Source organism: Perca fluviatilis, chromosome 17 (genome assembly GCF_010015445.1).
Source record: "Perca fluviatilis chromosome 17, GENO_Pfluv_1.0, whole genome shotgun sequence".
Lineage (NCBI taxonomy): Eukaryota > Metazoa > Chordata > Actinopteri > Perciformes > Percidae > Perca > Perca fluviatilis.
Window position 1 is genome coordinate 12,154,590 of NC_053128.1, and position 19,959 is coordinate 12,174,548.

Consider the following 19,959-nt stretch of genomic DNA (forward strand, 5'->3'; position numbering starts at 1 on the left):
TAATTGGGGGCCCTCATGCATAAGTAATTTTTTTTTCTCTGTAAAACACAATCCCTTACAAAAACAAGACACATTAAGGAGACAACAGCAACACAGGACAGGCCATCACTCTTGGAGATAAAAACATACACAAGGAAAAACACAAACAAGAACGTTCAAACAACTTCACAGATACAACATAAAACATCAACAGATTCTCCTATCAACAGTCAGAATACATGGTGTGATGTACTACAGATATTAAAGGTCCCATGACATGGTGCTCTTTTGATGTTTTTATATAGACCTTAGTGGTCCCCTAATACTGTATCTGAAGTCTCTTTTATATAGACCTTAGTGGTCCCCTAATACTGTATCTGAAGTCTCTTTTTTATAGACCTTAGTGGTCCCCTAATACTGTATCTGAAGTGTCTTTTATATAGACCTTAGTGGTCCCCTAATACTGTATCTGAAGTCTCTTTTTTATAGACCTTAGTGGTCCCCTAATACTGTATCTGAAGTCTCTTTCCCGAAATTCAGCCTTGGTCCAGAATTACAGCAACTAGAGCCAGTCCCACAATGAGCTTTCCTTAGGATGTGCAATTTCTGTGTCCCATAGGCGGCGCTAGGCTATTTTTAGGGGTGCTGAAGCAGAATTGTGGGTCAGAATAGCAAGAAAAGCATGCTGGCCTGGCCTAAAGACTGCAAAATCTGACCGGATGCAGCAGGACATCCTGGTATTTTTTGGCAGACTGACATTTGACATATGTATTGGGACGTACTAAATCTTTCTCTGGCATACTGAATAGAATGATAGTAAGGGTAGGAATGCAGGGTATATGTCTTGTACAACCTATAACCTGCTGCCCTCACTGTACATATCAAGCCTTTTTGTATCTGACCCTTTAGATAGCACTCAGCCGTTTACTCTGAACATGTTCCTTTTCTGAGTATGTTGAGTTCTCTGGCATGTCCGCTGGCATTGACTGCAGCAGATTCAGATCTAACCATATTTACAGCAATATTACCCCTGTAGAGTGAATATAGATGTATAGAGAGCTAAACCATTCCAAGTGCATTCAATTCAGTAAACATCCTTTGACCAACAACTTATCTGGTATTATGGTATTTATGTAAATGTATACCATATTATAAGTTGTATGTTTATAACTATGAGCTAGAACCCAAATTTACCCATTTAAAAACCGATACCCTTAAGTAAAATGTCTCTTTAAAGAGTGCATTTTTAAATCACAGCCGTGTACATTGCATTATTACTCAGGCAGAATACAAAATGACGTGAAAATGTTTCTTGGAAGCTGCTAAAGTAGGAGAACTACAAGCAGCGTTCATTAAATTGTTTTCGTAGTCTTTCCTTTAATTTAAAATTCCGTTTTTTTTTTTCTTCAAAGACAAGGTCAAACCATCAAACAAGTAATTGAACTGAGACTGCATACCTAATCAACTGATAAACATTCTTCACTGCAATAAGCGGTGTTTTCTCTTTCACATTGGACTCTGTCAATATACATTTCAGTGGCTGCTCTGATCTTTTTTTTTTGGGGTAACATTTTTATTGGGGAAAAACAAAGATCTGAGACATGCAAGTTACCATAGCTTGGGAGAGAAATTAAAAGACAGATTACTGATTATATAATGTATACACTGACTAGCCCAGCGGCAGATATTTGTATTGAACGCAGGGTTTGCTGTAAAAGCAATTAAAGTACAAATTCAGAAACAATAACACCACTGGGATGAATAAAGTTACATGCTACTTAAATCCAGATAATGAAGACATTTCTGTCTGTTTGTTAAAACACAAGTAGCCCAATGTATATATTGTGACAATGCAAATGAATGAACATTGCACTTTTGATAGTATTACTAATAACCCGTCCATTCACTCCCACCATTATAATTCATGTTAAAATAGAATATCCAAGTATGTCCCTAATCACAGAAATCAAACACCCTGCTGACTTCAAACATGTTTAATAATCCAATAACTTTATTTTCAGATCCAGAATCTGATTTTTACAGCATTTCTTCTTTCATTAAAACCCAGTCAACCAACACAGCAGCCTAGCACACGGCTACTATAAGCCTATACAAAGTTATAATTCTGTTGTTTTTAACATTTACGAGATGTATTCTTTTCAATAGCCATTCAGTGTATTTAGCCTACATTCTGTAATTACCCCCATTCTGGTGGTCTTCATTGTTAGTTGGGGAGTCTGCCATTCCCTGTTGACTCCCTCACCAAACCTGCATCAAAGCAACACTGCGTAACATTGTATTTGTGATTTGGCACCCTACAGTTTTCAAAGTGTAATTGACTTACACACCGCAGTCGTAAATATGGACAGCTGTACATGTGCATTTTTTATGACTATATAACTTATGATCAAAAACTAACGGGTAGACAACTTTGCTAACACAAATATCAACACCAAACTACCTAGACTTTACCAGAAAAACGTTCTTTTTTTCCTCTTCTTAGTATCGTCTTAACACAACAACAAAACATTTAAGAGACGTGGACGCTTTGGCTTTGAGTTCTTTATCCATTACAACTAACTTTTGATCTTATTGGCACTTTTCAGAGGCCAACTTTGTGGGGAAAAAGTTTGCCTTTCCATAGCCTGTAACTTAGCCTTGGTTAGTGGTGTAATGGCTGAAAATGTTACTCCCATAAATCCACTCTGAGTCCGGACACTCTGCATCCTATTCATTCTCTGCGGAAAGTGATTATGGATATCATCATAACAGTTTTATGTTTGGTCCCCTGTGGAAAGTTCCAGCCCTTTTTCACTGGACTCAGAGCACAAACATCAGAGGGCAGCCGGATAATTTTCCATCCCCGTAATACAAATTGGTCTGACTTTAATAGTTGATGCAAGCGGAAAATGCTGGGATTGTTGTCCAAAGGGCTGCTCATCTGATAATTATAAGCAATTGGAGAGGCACTGATGCTTTGAATGAAGACAATCTGATCCACAGCTTCAAAGTCATAATGGTGTTTCACATCCAAAATAATAAGAGATCCAAAGCTTCAAACAGCAACAGCTAGCGATAATTTCCTGGATTTTACTGTGAAGTGTTTTTAATTATTTATTTTTACGGCTAGAACCACATATTGGCAAACTGATCATTAAAGATAGTGAACTTCTTCTGCAGTAACTGCATTTAACAAAGTATGATGAGTAAATGCAAAATAAAGATAATAGCATCTTATTGTTGAATACAATGTATGGAATTTGCGTGGTGACCATAGCCATAATCACTTAAGCAGTTTCTTCTAACAGTCTTTTATTATTATTATTATTATTATTATTATTATTATTATTATTATTATTTAATTAATTCAAAATGATGTTTTGACATTATTTAATAGAGCGACTGAATGCTCTGCTCCCCATGGTGGTGAGACGGGCGGAGAGGGACAGACAGGCGTATGGAGGAAGAGGATCTGAGGGAACGGGAGGGAGTGGGAACCTAGAGGAGATCAGACATATATGGGGGGGCGAGGTTGTATTAAGAGAACAGTAATACTATACATAGCTATATGCCTACATAACGTCCCGTTACTACAGACCTAGTGATTACATCTCCTTGGCTCTCTCTTCTGATCCATCCGAGGGCTGTATGCTGTAAAGCTTGTAACGTGGATGAGGGATGAAGCCATGGATGAGCTCTGTTCACCAAACTGCAGGCTAACCTTAGTAGCTAGGTTCTCCTTACTGTTTTTTTGGATTTTCAAACTTGAGATCTCGAGTTTAGTGTTTGTCCCCAGTACATGTTTTTTCCCCTCCCCCCCCCTCTCTCTCCCCCCCTCTCCCCCCCCCCCCCTCCCCTCTCTCCCCCCCCCCCCCCCCCCCCCCTTCCCTCCTTCTCCCCCCCCCCCCCTCTCCCCCCCTCTCCCTCCCCCCCCCCTCCCCCTTTTCTTTTCCCCCTTTTCCCCTTCCCCCCCCCCCCCCCTTCCCAAACACCTTCAAAAAAAACAAACCCCCCCACTTTTTTTATAATACACCCCACAAAAAAAAAAAAAACCTCCCACACCCCCACAAAAAAAAAAAAAAAAAAAAAATAACACAATAAAAGCAGAGGTACCCAATATAAAAATAAATGCAATAAAAAACAATTTAAATAAAATCAAAATAAGTAAACATCAATTAAAATAAGCCAATATGCACATAACATCAACACTCTACCTGGTGTTAAAAGCCAAAGAAAAATGTTTCGATTGAAAACACAAGTCTGAGATTTTTGTTTTCTGTTCGGCATTCATGTCTTCCAGCTAATTGTTTTGGATTTTCTTGGCATTGATGACACATGATTTGATATAGGAGTAACATAATAGTCATTTACCTGAAAAGGGAACAGTTTTAGGTTTATGTTGCTTCAAAATGTTAAAGTTCAGTCATTTGATTGATGCAGCCACCCTCTTCCAGCCCAAATGATAACTGCAAGATGTGAAAATACACTTTGAATATTGATTTATTGAATTCATACACTGTTTTTAATGATTAATGATACGGAAGATTTAAGCTCTTCAGCAAAGACTTTTAAAAAAGCATCCCACCTGCATATCCATCCATCCCATTCTCCAGAACCTGTGGTTGAGGGAGTTCCAGTGGGTCCCCAGCAAAAAGGAGGAATACTTATTTTCACTATAAATCCATCCATAACTAACACAGTGGCAGATGGTATGGCTATTTTGGTCATGGGTTTCATACACTTTCTGTAAGAAATCTTTTAAAAAGCAAAACTCCTATCAGATGGGGGACCCTGGGACGACAACCTCGTTGCACAAAATATATCCCTGTTGGCTTTGGATCAATACCAATAACTCGGACATTACTGCGGCAGGGGTTTTCAATTTTCCACATTTTGTTGCTGGAATTCCTTTGATTTACTGTATGCAAAAGTTGTGCCGCAGGTCCGTCTGTTGATGCCTCTGCAAAACCTTGGCCTCTCATGAGGTCTGATTCAGTGAAGTTATTGGGTACTTCTCATGTCGCTTAAATTTTAAGGTCCCATGACATGGTGCTCTTTGGAGGCTTTTATATAGACCTTAGTGGTCCCCTAATACTGTATCTGAAGTCTCTTTTATATAGGCCTTAGTGGTCCCCTAATACTGTATCTGAAGTCTCTTTTATATAGACCTTAGTGGTCCCCTAATACTGTATCTGAAGTCTCTTTAATATAGACCTTAGTGGTCCCCTAATACTGTATCTGAAGTCTCTTTTATATAGACCTTAGTGGTCCCCTAATACTGTATCTGAAGTCTCTTTTATATAGGCCTTAGTGGTCCCCTAATACTGTATCTGAAGTCTCTTTTATATAGACCTTAGTGGTCCCCTAATACTGTATCTGAAGTCTCTTTTATATAGGCCTTAGTGGTCCCCTAATACTGTATCTGAAGTCTCTTTTATATAGACCTTAGTGGTCCCCTAATACTGTATCTGAAGTCTCTTTCCCGAAATTCAGCTTTGGTGCAGAACTACAGCCACTAGAGCCAGTCCTACAATGAGCTTTCCTTAGTATGTGCCATTTCTGTGTCTGAAGCTATTGAGGAGAAGAGAGGGGGGGGCAAGGTGGATGGTGGGGGTGTGGCCTTGACCAACTGCCACTTTTCTCGTTTGAAAGCCATGATGTCTCTCTCTCATGGGTTGGCCAAATTCTCTGGGCGGGCAAAGCAGAGAAAGGGGAGGTAACCTTGCTTGTTATGACCTCATAACAAGCAGATTCCAAAACGGCCCATCTGAGCTTTCATTTTCTCAAAGGCAGAGCAGGATACCCAGGCCTCGGTTTACACCTATCACCATTTCTAGCCACTGGGGGACCATAGACAGGCTAGGGGAACTCATATTAATGTTAAAAAACCTCATAAAGTGAAATTTTCGACATGGGAGGCAAGCGGAGGAGTCGAGGAGGCAATTAATTGCCTCCTCGACTCCTCCGCTTGCCTCCCTTCCAAGAGCGGCAACGAGCAAACGTGAGAGGAAAGGACGTCTCATCCCTCCACAACACATTTGCTCGTTCCCTCTCTCCTCTGATTATTTCCTCGCGTCTCTCCTGTGCCTCCTTGGTGGGAGGGACTAAGACGCAAGATAAGAGGAAATCATCGGAGGAGAGAGGCAACGAGCAAATGTGTTGTGGAGGGATGCGACGTCCTTTCCTCTGAAGCAACTCCTTCAGCTGCACGGCTTCCGGGGAGGCTGCTCTCGTGTATCCTCGGCTAATAGCTCCTCGATGATCCCTCCTCGATGCTCGCTACTCGGGGCAGAAATAAGAGCTTTGAGACGGCCTTCGCCGAGGAGGGACAAAACCACTTTTTTTCACCAATTGTGAGCACGATCCAATATGGGTTCCTTCAACCCGGTCCAGTTTATATTCTGTGTCCATTGATCAAATGATTTTCTGTAATTTGCATTTAACGGTTAAATACAGTATATGTAACAAAATGGACAATCTAACTTAAAGTGTTAATATTATGCTTTTTGGCTTTTTCCCTTTCCTTAATTGTGTTATATATCTTTTTTGTGCACATTATAGGTTTACAAAGTGAAATAGCCCAAAGTCCACCCCAAAGGGACTTACCATCTCCAACAGAAAACACTGTTCACAAACTGCTCCAAACAGCTCTATTGTAGTCCAGCCTTTACTTCAGAGACAAACGTGCGTCACTTTGTAACACACGTTATAATGCTCGCCTAGCTGCTAGCGTGGCATGCCCTCATCCTCTGCTTCTGACTGGCTAGTAGTCCTTACCTAACTACTTGTGCGACTCCCAACAAAGATGGAACAGAAGTGTGACGCCTCACTCTGTAGCTAAAACGGAGAGCTCAACACACAGGGTGAAAAGAGGAGCTGTAGCAATTTGCAGTACAACAAAAATATGGTGTTTTTTGAAAATTAAACCATGTAAACCAATTCTGATATAACCTCTAAATACAATTATGAACCTTACAATTAGCATAATATGAGCACTTTAAATTCAATGTATTGAGTTTCAATATGCATCTTAAAAGCTGGCCGCTAGTCTTTGATATGAGTGTAGCAGATTAGTGAAAGCTGAGGAACCAACAGACATTTTCTTGAATATGATGTTGCGGTGATGGGTGGTGATGGCATAGTTGATATGACACATGCCTTTGATGTGGGAGATCCGGGTTCAATTCCCACTGCAATGCATCAACCAATGTGTTCCTGAGCAAGACACTTAACCCATTGTTGCTCCAGAGGAATGTGGCCTCTGACATATATAGCAATAGTAAGTCGCTTTGGATAAAAGCATCAGCTAATGACATGTAATGTGATGTGATGTAATGTCGCCCCTTTGCCCATTCGTACAAGTGAGACGTTTGACAACTTAGACTTATGGGAACTGGAAATGTGGAAGGCCCCCGGTGAATAATGAATGACGCACCTTGACTGATGGGCAGTAAAAACTTATGGCAGCACCCGTCTTCTCCATCAAGTCCTTTTTGAATCAATAAAACGTAGACATTAAATACAACTTTTATGCACCGCAACAATAAATAATGCTAAAGTGAAACATGGATGCACCACAAATCATGACAGTGAAACTGTCATGAACTGATATTTCCAAATCATTGTGAGGCCAAGAGGTCGTGTAAAAAAAGTTTTTATTACATTTTTCACAGAATGGAAAAAAATCATCTTAATTAATCAGATATTTATATATTATACTTTTTTTTTTTTTTTTATTTAAACAGAAAAAAAAATGCCCCGTCATCACACAACCTAGCCAAACCATCACTTGGGCTAATCACTACAGCAGCCGCTATAAATGACCAATCACTCCCATACAACAGCCTGAGAAATGCAGTACTATTGCATTGTAGCTAATTCATCCTGAGTCGACATCCCTTCGTGCATTAGCTAATGAGCGTCAGCTGCTGACTACAGCTGCATCACATCAACAGATCTCGCATCCAACACTGACTCAGACGTCCCGCAGAAATAAATTTACTGACTGCGTTTCTGGAGGTCCTGGATTTAATGACCCTTTCAACATAATGACATCATACACGAAAAAAAAGGCATCGGTCAAAGCTAGGCACCTATTCCAGGGGGGGGAAATTGGCCTAATTAAGACAAAAGTATAATTTGAGATAAAAAAAAAAAAAAAAAAAAAAAGGATTAAAAGAATCTAAATTATAAATAGGCATTAAAGTGAGGAATCGGAACCCTACAATCACAAAAGCGCCAGATTGAACAGATTGAAAACCCGAACGAAAAAACAAACAAAAACGTTCACAGTAAAACTATGAATTGGCAGTAACAAGACACGCTGGTTATTTCAACATCTTGAAAATAGAAAACATAAAAAAAAAAAATATGGAAAAGTTCCTTCAGCGATGACAGACATGGTGTAATGCATTTTTCACCAAAACGGAGTAGATTGGCTTGCAAATTGATCGTGAAGTAGCGCCAGACATTGGGTGGCTTTGGTGGTTGAAGTGGTCATTCTGTCGCTGTGGAGTCCCAAAGTCAGGCTTCAGCAGCAAGACACTGAACCGACCAAACATTCACCTGCTCCTTTAGTTCCATTTCCCCCTCTATAACACTGAACTTTCACATACATGTGAGCCTCGGTTACAAAGTTGGGGAGGGGGAAAATTCCTTAAAGGCCAATTTGGTTTAAATGTTGTAGGTAGCCAACTGTGACAGCCATGTTGCTAGTGTAAACCGTTTAGTGTTATGTATTTCGGGAAGCTCTTTGACCGCTGCACCGTGAACCATTTGCCGGACTGTCTGGCTTGGAGAGCTCGGTATGTTTCATCCATTCTATTAAGTTAGAAAACAGGAGTCCAGGAGACATTCAGAGACTGTGGCTCCTGCTCTAACCACTCCCAAAGGCCTTCAACCTCATGAGCTAAGTGAGGTGGTCTACAAGCGTATTACGGTATCTAGGTGAGTCCACATGCGATCCAGAAGAGTTCAGTCAGTCTAAGATGTCCTTAAGTCTCTCTGGCTGAAAATGTCAGTAATGCATGACATAGCCCTCAAAGAGAGTTACAGTACGTGGCAACCTCACACGACGTGTTTGTGGGGATCCTTATGCGAGACACAGATGGCAATGTCATTTTTTTTCTTGTGAGAGGTCGGTATAAAAAAAACTTTAAAGTCCCTTTTATGTCCCTTTTCACTGTGGCGCGTTGAGCTCTGGTGGGCAGCGCCGGCGTCGCTACCTAGACGCATCCGGGACGAGTCTCTTAAACCAGCGGCCCACGGCCACGTCTACTCTCAGCACTAGTGTGACCCCGATCAGTAGAGACACGCTGCTCACCAGGAACCCTGAGGCCTCGAACATTAACCTGTGGAGGGGGGAGTGAGAGAAAACAGAGGACTCTGTAATGGCGGCTGGTAGACGCACGCACTTAAAACAATCCCAATTTTCTAATTTCAATGTAAAGTCCAACTTTCCAACTGTTCTAAACCTTGCAATGTAATGCAATTCAAAGCCAACGGGCTGTGCACTAATACTGGCTGTGCAACACACATAGTCAAAACACTTTGTCCCCCATGGTTTAGAAAAATATAAGACAAATGTATAAATAAAAGGTAGGAATCGTCTACAGGAAAGTAGACCTTTTTACTAGAGTGCGCTCATACTTCAATACGATATCAACGCTGAGTATCCTCAAAAGCCTTTTACTGTAAGTGGGTTTATGTGAGCTGGAAAATCCATTCAGTCACTTACTTGGGTGCAAAAACCTTCCACACCATTAGGTGTCTCCTGAGGATAGCAGCTGCGCAGACCGAAGCAAAGACCTGTGAAGAGACGCACAGATACAAGCACAGACTCGCGTGATGTGATAAAGATATACATGGAATGGGCGGGACTGCACACACACACGAGAGAAAACGATATGATAAATATGTATCACACTTAAAGGGGACTTAGACTCCTGAACTGAATGAATGATTTCCACTGATGACCAAACGGACAGTTAATCGGTAACCGGTGCTCCTCTTAACGTGGGAATCTATACCGGCCGAACAAAGGCGTTCCGTGGTGTGTGGGCGTACTGTACCTGCGCTCCGAGAAGAAAGAGGTAGCGCGTCGAGAGCTGAAGAAGGGCCGAGCTGAACTGCTGGGGGTTTTCTCGCAGTCTCATCTCCATCACGGCGTCCTCGCCCTCTTCGCCGCAAGCTCTCGCTCCCCTGCTCCCGCGCACCTCGCACACCAGGGGCCAGAACAGCAGCAGCGGACAACCCGCTGAGGACGACGTGGACGTGGACACAAATGCAAATCAGCATGGCGACAGGGTCACGGTTTCATTCCTAGCGCTGAGCTGCCAACTCTACAAATCGGCTGCTTTGTTCGACTGAATTTCTTTTTGTATTCATTCTATTTGCTTTCAGTTTTCTGTATCTCCCCTGCATAATATCAAGTTTTTTGAGTGCTTTGTTGTTATAACTAAAAAACTTTTTTTTTATATATATATATATACACACATATATATATATATATATATATATATATATATATATATATATATAACTGAATAAAAAACAAATATACCTTAGCCATATAGTCAAAATAATCCAGCTTTTTAAGTTTTGTACTTCTTGAATTCGGCCCATCCATTTCCTATCTACATGTTACAGTGAAAATTGTGTTTATTTAAAAAAACGTTGTATCCTTTTCCATTGCATCATGTTTTTTTTTATCCTTTTCTATCGCATATGTATACCCTATCTAATCTTTGTTTCTATTGTAGCTTGTCTTTTGTCCCAGCTAAATACTAATACTTTTACAGATGCAATGGCCTTATTTCCATTAAGAAACGTGAATTAGTAATCGTATTTGTTTTTAAAAATCACATTAAACTCACTTAACCCCACACTTGCTTCTCTGTTAGTAACTACCTGCGAACAAGATGTGTGAGGCAAAAGTGTTGAGGGTGACCAGTGAGGCGGGCAGTAGGGTGCCTGTGTGTCCGTCAGGGAACCCCACGAAGGCAGCGCCCCACTGGATGGACGGGAAGGTGGGGAGGTGACCTGTGGCGTGGAAAAACTGGGTGGCCGCCAGGGACCACAGCACCACTGGAGTCCAGGGCACGTCAAAGCCACCTGAGGGTGGGGGAAACAGTGAGAGGGTGGGTGAGTGGAGTCAAATCTTCATAGTCATAAAGGGAAAAAAACTAAATAGGGCTGGGCGATCTGGAGAAAATCAAATATCACAATATGTTTGACCAAATACCTCGATATCGATACAGCAACGATATTGTAGTGTTGACTATTGGTGCTTTCACAAAATATTTACACAATGAGATTTTTGATAATTAATCATCAGGAGTGGATATAATGACTAAGTGGGTAAAGGCAATTAATAGAACAGTTACAACAGTCTGGTAAGTTCAGAAAATGACACAACTTTACTGTAATGCAGCCTTTAAAATCAGGAAAAAAACAACACTTATGCCAAGGGCTGCTCCCTCTCAGTCGATTAGTCGACTAATCGGTCGTTTTGGTCTTAGTCAACTTAGATTTCTTTAGTCGATTAGTCATGTTCTACGCTTTTTTCATGCTGAATGACTTATTTCCAAGAAACGTACGAGCACATCTCTGGTAAACACAAGAATTAAAGTGGTGCTTTTAGCACGACTCTTTGCGGAGAAACTCAGATTTCCAGATCTGTCGATTAAATCAACTAATCGATTAGTCGATACAATTGAATGAGTGTTAGTCGACTAAGAATTTCTTCAATTGAGCACAGCCCTACTTATGCCATATTACGAAATTACGATATCCAAAATCTAAAACGACATCTAGTCTCATATCACGATATCGATATAATATCGATATGTTGCCCAGCTCTAGACTAGAGCAAAAGAAAAGAAAGAAAAAAAAAAAAAAAGACGTGCGATTCTGAGGAATCTCACCAGAATAGGTTCCGTGCAGGCTACTGAGGTTAGTGGAGGAAGCGTGAATGTGCAACAGCGCTCCCATTTCGAGCAGCAGCAGGAGGAAAGACAGAGCCATGCCCTCTGGGTGCAGCAGCAGCAGGCCAATTCCCAGCAGGCCGCAGAACAGCAGCAAGGGGGCGGAGTAGACGGTCCCCAGTCCGTAGGCCTTCACGGCGGGACTGCTGTCCACCTCGCCGGCCCCGCTCAGCTCGCCGCCGTCGTCCATGGAGCGCCGCATGCGCTGGTAGATCTGGGGGATGAGGTGGTGCAGCTCGGCCTGGGGGCTGATGCCCGTGCTCGCCCGGTAGCTCGGCGGGGGCAGCGGCGACGCTCTGGCCGAGGCCGCGCCCCTGGTCTTGACAAAGACCGTGAGGGGATCCAGCCAGATCAGGAACAGCCCCAGCGCCAGGAGACAGAAGGCGGCCCTGGGGAGGGCCAGCTGGGCCAGGCCGATCAGCTCGGCCAGGTTCCTGAAGCTGTCCTCCGGGGTGGCGCTGACCGCCCAGTGGAGCGCCAGGCACACGGACAGCAGCGGCAGGACCCAGTGGGCCGTGAACGCCGTCCCGCCGGAGGAGTTGAGGTTGCCGTAGTGGCGGAGGCAGCGCCTCAGCAGGTACGTCCACAGCCCCAGGGAGAAGACGGAGAGGACGTAGTGCAGGTTCTTCAGCTGGCTGTCCTGCAACCGGGACAGGGGAGAGAGGAACGGAGACGGCTGGCAGGAGCCCTGCTCTTCCCGACAGGCGTGGAAGGAGAGGGAGAGGTAGAGGCTGCCGACGAGGAGCCCCAAGCAGGCCAGGAGGACGCTGCTTTCTCTCCTCACGGTCGACGGGGACAGGGCCGCGGGCGGCAGGAACCCCGCGGCCTTGAGAGGGTCGTGGATGGGCGGCAGGAGCAGGCCATCCCAGTTGAGGTGGATGGGAATGTAGAGAGCCAGCGAGAAGACCAGAAAGGTCACCGCCCGGCCTTCGGCGATCACGTAGCTGTCCGAGAGCAGGGAGGCACAGCGGAGCAGTGGCACCAGGAGCGGCGGGATGAGGAGGAGGCGGCACGGGGTCAGCCAGGTGGCACGCTTCGGCGCTTTGGATCCGTTTTTGTCCGCGGGGACGGCGCCGCGCCGACGGGCTCTCCAGAGAAAGAGCAGTTCAGAGCTGAGGGCGGCGGCCGCCAGGCACCACGCCGCCTCCACGGAGCCCCGCGCCAGCAACTGCCAGGCAGCCGCGCAAGCCCCCGCCGCCAGTGCCACGACGAGCGGGGCCGTCAGCCCGGGAGCGTTCTCCCTGATCAGCACCGGGGACAGCTCAGACAGGACGAAACACGTCAAGCAGGCGAACGCCAGGATGGCCAAACCGACCGCCATCTTGAGGGGGTTGAATCGAGCCCAGGTGGCTCGGCACGTGTCTCGGACGGAGGTGAGGTAGGCCTGCAGCGAGGCGGCCAGCTGCGGCGAGGGTGACCGACCCTCTCTAACCGAGCTGAGGTACTCGGAGGAGAGGCGGGAGAATTGGCGCTTCAGCTGAGAGAGGCTCTCTGGCGGGATGTCTTTGGCCATGCCGGAGTAAGTCTCTAGGAAACGGTTAACCTTCAGAAACACAATAGGCACGAGGTGAATACACAAACAACAAAAAAAACACCCGCACACAATAACTGAACATGCTCCATGATATGTGAAGTCTGATGGGTCCCCCCCCCCCAAAAAAAAAAAAACTGTGCTAGACAGCTCCTAACTGAGGAGAGCACCTGTTTTGCATTGATCCACAGCGCCTCCAGCTGGCTGAGACGCCCAACTGCACCTTCCGTCTGCCCGTGGGGGGGGAATAGAGGCAAGAGAACCTGCCCCACACTGCTGTACGGGATGGGAACTCCAAGCAGCAGAGCCAGGGTGGGCACCAGGTCTGTCTGGGGCACCACGTCCGGTTCACTCTGCAAAGAGGAGGAAATAGATTACTACTCCCATTATCTGTGTACTTTCAGGGTCAGATTCGTAACATTGTTTACTTACTGTGCTTATTCTTTGATCAGTTAGTTCCTGATTTAAAGGGAGACCACTTTTGAAGGAAGAAATAGAAATAACCTCTTCCTTTTTACAAATGAAAAGATTACTTGGTCTAGTAGCTCACGGTGGCTAATGTTAGTTAACTTTAGATAGATGCCGTCTAACTGACATTGACTATTGAATAGGTTTGAATACTCTTTTTGTACTTGCAGTTGACGTAAGAGAACTTTAGGAAAATAATGCAAATCCAATATGCCATTATCTTGCAATCTAACATCTGTGGCCACAGTGGCTGATGTTCAGTTAAAGTTACTAAATCACTGGATTTATTTAGGCAACCTGCTTGTAACCCAGCCCTAGTTAAGAGGACAATAAATAGATCAAAAAACTGATTCACCTTCACGTATTTTATACATGAACTGTGCATGAACTTTATTTCCCCATAAATGACCATAATTAGTCCTTTAACTGCAAGCAGATTAAGAATAAAAGGACTCCGTTAACTCAAGCAGTCAGTGAGCCACCACGGCAGCGCCATTTATTATTGAGATTGGTGGATTAGTTCACTCCTTGTGTAGCAGTGGTATTTTCTGTGTACTCATGTAACCTACGATTCTCCACAACGTATTATGCAACGCTCCAATTACACTGCAATTATGGAAATAATCGGTGAAGTTCACTTTTCTAGTGCGAGATCCACTTTTATCCCTGAATAGGCAGAGACCAGAAACCTGCCAGCATCAATTTAGTGGATTCGGGGAACTGCACAGCCAACCATGAACAGAAATGGATCATGCACTGAATGGCTTGATGTTTCATATTCATAATATAGCAAACACTCTGTTGCTTTGGTGAGATAATCCATGATGTAAATGTTTTTTTGTTGTTTTCTGATATAATAAAATGACATAAAACACACACAAACAGATAAAAGGTTCCTTATTTGTGGACAGAATCCCGTTTTTTTTTCGTCTGTTTGACGGCATTTCATGTTCTTTCAAACGGTCCAGCAGTCAAAGGTTTCTCTCTGCCAGTTATTGATAGAATATAATGCGTCTGTTCTGTCAACTTTCAGCAGTCTAAAACCGTGCTTCTCTCTCACTCTGCATTTCATTTACATCTAGTTAACGGATTACCGGAATGAGGCTTTTAGCAGAGACACAAGAGGAAATCTGATGTTAAATGTGACCATCAGCAAAATCAGTTTTACAGAGCCAAGACTGGCCCTATTATCACTTAGTTTTTATTATTATATTATTTATGTTATTACCATTCTTAGTAATGCATAGAACGTCTATGCTTTTGCAAGACTTGGTGTGTTATCGAGGGTCTTAATCAAGTCTTAAAAGGTGCTCTGAGCGATGTTGGGTGACGTTGACGTGTTGACGTTCAAAGTGTTGTCAAACAAAACGAGGCTAGCTCGCCACTCCCTCCTCCTCATCCCGTCCCCTCCCCCTCCCTTCCACGCACTAACCCCCCCCCAACCCAAACCTCCAAATCCTTCTTGTCGGTTATTGGCTGGAACTCTGTTTGTTATGTTTGGTGGTGCAGGTTGGCGCAGTTTGTTTTTTTTGGCGTTTGTGGAGCCTGGGCTGTCTACAGAGAGCACTTTTTTTTTACAGTGTGTTCAGGGGACCGGCAGCTCGCGGACAGTGAGGAGATGTTTGCTGTATGTGACAAAAAATGTTGCAGCCTAAAAAAAAACGCACAAAGGGTGAATACAGGTGCAGCAGCCATGGACAGTATGAGGAAAATAAAGTGCTTTTTGAACATTAAGCATATAAAAAAAAAAAAAACTGAAAGCAGTATATGTTAGGTCTCCTTTCTGTCCTTTGCAGACCTGGCTATAAACCCCTTATTTCTTAACTGGCAGTATAATATTTTACTTACTTAAAATGTGGGCTAGAACTGTCATTTAATTAGGTGTATTATTGTTTTTTACGTAGACCTGTATTTTATTTTGATTTCTACAGTATGTCAAAGTACATTTAACATTAGGTTTCTACTGTTTTTATTTATTTATGTATTTGATACAAACTCATAGGGATATAACGCATAACGCTGCAATGCTGCAAAGAAATAGACCAAAAAGATCTTTTACATTTGTCTTTACCCTTTCCCTCAATAATGCACAAAGCCTTTCTTTAGACCGATTCATTGGCTAGACAATCATCCTACTGCGTTCTTGACCACAAAATAAAAAATGTTCTTTGTGCATGTCTTTCCTTCACATATTAATCATCTCATGTGAGAAAACTGACTGTGAAGAAAGAAAAAAAAAAAAAAAACAGCTGTCTACTCTACCGACCTGTGACGGCGGTCCGGGAAACAGAGGGGACGGGCTGTAGAGGAAGATGGCAGCGTCGGTCTCCTTCTGACTTTCTCCGCCGTGATCTCCAGTGTCCGTCATCCCGTGATCTCCCATCACCACCAGGAGGGTGTCGTTGTGCAGACGGTCAATCACAGACCTGGAGGAAAAGCGTGAATATGGTGCGGGGGGGGGTTTCAAAGAGAGATTAATTAGGGTTCCTGCAATTCAAATCCATGGTATGACATGTGGAATGTCTGATTTTAATATGAAATCATTAATCAATTGCAGTCATTGTAAGCAGGGTTACCCTTTTTAAAAAAGAGCTATCTGGATCAGCATCTTCTAATAACAGTGTTACTAAGTGACAGGACTTATCTACAGCACTGCTGCTGTGAAACAAGCTTGTAGCAGCTGACCTGATGACTCCATCCATCTGGGTGAGCTTGTCTGCCATGGCTGGGTGGTCGGGACCAAACCTGTGGCCGCAGTGATCCACACCGAGGAAGTGAGCAACCAGGACATCCCAATCGTCCCCCACCACTGTCAAAAAACCAACAGCAAGGGACGGGCGGACAGATGTGAAGCGCGAGGACAATACAAGAACAGTGCAGAAGTGCAGAAGTGGATACGTACTAGTTGTGTAGAGGTGCTGGAGGATCCCATTGTCCACGGTGTGCAGATCCTTCACGTTGAAAGAGGGGAAGGGCAGAGAGCGGTGGAACTTCTTCGGAAAAAGATTCTCCCAAGTGTCGTCGCCCATGAACACCACTCGTTTGCCTGTGAGGGGATTACGCACATTTCAAAACAAACTAAAATCAGACAACGGCATTAGTTTATCCCAACACGTTTTCACCTATTAAAATGCACTTTTGGAGGTGTGATTAAGTATGGTGTAGGAAGAATCTCTCGAGACTTTCTGCACTGTCCAATTCTAAAACTTTTCAACCCTTTGGAAATTTCATTTTCAATGCATATTTTGTTTCTTATTCAAAATTGAGATACGTCAGACTTTTTACTAGGCTACATATTGTTAATATACTGGCACCATTGTCGTGATAGATTATCTTATGACAGTGAAGCAGAGTTGTATCCTTCCTTTCTCCCACCGTTTGAAATGCTGGACTGCTCTGTGCTCCCGCAGTTCAGCTAAAACCCAAAACTCTAAAGTCTACACAGTATAGGTTTAAACTTTCAAGCATTAGGGTGTGGTCAGAACAGACAGTGTTGCAGCCCTTTGATTTAATAGCCACTACTTCACCTCAGCCTTATATAAAAGACTAACACACACGTATATGTCTGTTTTTGCTCTTTGATATATAATGCCATGGGTATACGTGCAGTTTAGTGTGTCCCAAATGATGAGGGTCTTATTTGAGACAGGTTAGTTTATAATTTTCCAAAAACTGAGTGTCCCAAAGCTTCCGTCTGCGGGATCATGACTGAACGCCTAACCCTAACCCATCTTCCAGAGAATTTGGGACACTAAACTGCATGTATACCAATGCCATGTATGTAGTATGTCATGTGTAGTATTGCAGTGCACTGCACACCATAGATAACAACTGTGTAACTACTCACCCACTTGCCCAAACTGGTGGATGAGGTTGTCCTCCAGGATGGCACTGGATGCAAAGTTATTACCTACATCCACGAAGGTAGGCAAGGAGCCCGTGGTGAAGCCCTTGATCCTCTGCATGGTGGTCGTAGGCGGGTCAGCGCGGAAAGGATACAGGCGGCTGTGGGAAGGCCTGGATGAGACCGTCTCCTCCAACACGGGCAGCTTGTTCTCGTACGGTCTCGGCGCCGTGTTGTTGGGGTCGAACCACGCGAAATCGATCTTCAGGGCGTCGATGATGAGGAGGACAGCCCGGCGGAAACGCGGCTGGACGCGGCAGAAGTCCACCGGCTCCTCTCCGGGCTGCAGCACGTCTCCGCAGGTGCTGGTCCTGTTCACTTCCAGCCTCACCAGCAGGAAGCCACCCACAAACAGGTAGATGCCCACAAAGTACACCGCACACATCCAAAGGAGCAGGGACAGCACCGGGAGCCCCTTCATCCTACACACACACACACACACGGGTGACAGGAGTAACGTTACCGTTAACGTCACAGGTATAACCCAGGCACACTTGTTTCACACAAGGTAAAAGTCAAAGAAACAAGTCTTTGGTAAACACCTGCTACACGAGATGCTAATGCTAATAACGTGCAAATTGGGAGAAACCTCAAGTTCCACTTAAACCGAAATACACAGCACACGCGGCGTCGAGACGTGACAGGTAATATTAACAGTAGGGGACGGTTATAACGTCTGTAAGTTAACCCCGAGTTAAGTTAGCCCCGAAGCTAGCTTGCCTCGGTCTTATTGTCACTGACCTTGTAGCAGTCGGGTTTTCGTCCTCTCTCGGCCGGAGGGGAGGGGGGGGGGGCGTCAATGTGTGTGCTTACAACACAGGCGTCCCAGGTGTTTTAGGTAAACAGAGAACGGCGCGACACCCCTATCACCTTCATGGATTTCAGTACGAGATTAGATGGCTGGTGACAGCTAGGAACTTCAGCGTGCATGCAACCCGGCGGAAATGTGGGACGGACCGTTTTCTATGTAACACCGATTTTTTTTCCCCCCGATTGGAAGGATTGGATTCCCTAAATTCGGACTTTCAGGCTTGCTTTCGACCGTTCTTTCCTATATACTGTCTATGGTTCTTTCAAATGACCTAAACCAAATCTTAAACAGAGGACATCTTCAGCTCTTATTTTTACAGTCAGCTATTCTCCAAACCATTATTCATAGATATGATTTTTTTTGCACCTATATGATGTGTGGTAGTTAAAACAGATTAGATTAGATAATACTTTATTCATCCCAGACAAACAGACAATGTGCACAAAGTACTGAATGATGTATATAAAAAGTATTGTAAAGTAAAGTGAGGTGGCCATAGTACGAACAATATTGTAATGTAAGTAAGTAATTGACGTGAAATTAGATTGAATAATATGTAATTAAATAACATAGCAAAAGTAATTAACCATAATATAAATGATATTGAAAAAGTAAGTACTTGGAATGGAAAAATATAAATACAGATAATAACAATAAATATATACATAGCCATGGTGAGTGGTGGGTAATTGAAATGAATGAATGAACTGACAGAAATGTACCAAGGATACTGGATTACTTTTTTTATTTGTTGGCAAAATTATTAAATTGGGTTAAAATGCAATGCGATACATTGCAAACAAAACTATACCGTCTGTGAGGCAAAGTAGAGGGCTAATCATATCTATCCAACATAGAGGAGGAAGGAAGCAACGATGGGTCACTCTGTCAGCATGTCATGGAACCAACAATTCATTCACTATTCTGTAGATTGTAATCTTGTAAAACAAATAATCTAATGCAGGTATATATTTGGTAAATAAATACATGCAAGGTGCATATGCAGGTATATATTTGGTAAATATATTTGGTAAATAAATACATAAAATGTAAAGTCTATATGCTCCCAAAAATTCCTGAGCAGTTTCTTTAAATCCTTGTTAGTACATGTTGCATACTTTGGAACTCAAATGTCAAATAATGGTATGAAATCTAAAGCTGCTGAATTCTGGCACTTTGTTTCTCCCGCCATGCCCCATGGAATCAACCCTGGCACATTTGTACCATACCTCTGCTCATTTAAAATCATAGTGGCACATTTTAAACGTTGCACTATGAGTTC

General features: G+C 43.5%; 1 protein-coding gene across 2 annotated transcripts; it reads right to left on the bottom strand.

Annotated features, from left to right (window-relative positions):
• Positions 1-7,703: 7,703 nt before the first annotated feature.
• On the bottom strand, positions 7,704-18,795 carry pigo (phosphatidylinositol glycan anchor biosynthesis, class O). Of its 2 annotated transcripts, XM_039780753.1 has the most exons (11): positions 18,608-18,795; positions 17,810-18,288; positions 16,865-17,008; positions 16,648-16,771; positions 16,229-16,388; positions 13,665-13,847; positions 11,904-13,506; positions 10,888-11,091; positions 10,050-10,234; positions 9,716-9,786; positions 9,200-9,329 (listed from the first exon to the last, which is right to left on the bottom strand). In XM_039780753.1, exons 2-11 carry the CDS (start codon positions 18,285-18,287, stop codon positions 9,200-9,202), a joined length of 3,282 nt encoding a protein of 1,093 aa, XP_039636687.1. In that variant the 5' UTR covers position 18,288; positions 18,608-18,795. The 2 variants fall into 2 exon arrangements, with proteins under 2 accessions (XP_039636688.1, XP_039636687.1); XM_039780754.1 differs by lacking the exons at positions 10,050-10,234; positions 18,608-18,795 and having other exon boundaries at positions 7,704-9,329; positions 17,810-18,287.
• Between the last annotated feature and the right edge of the window lie 1,164 nt (positions 18,796-19,959).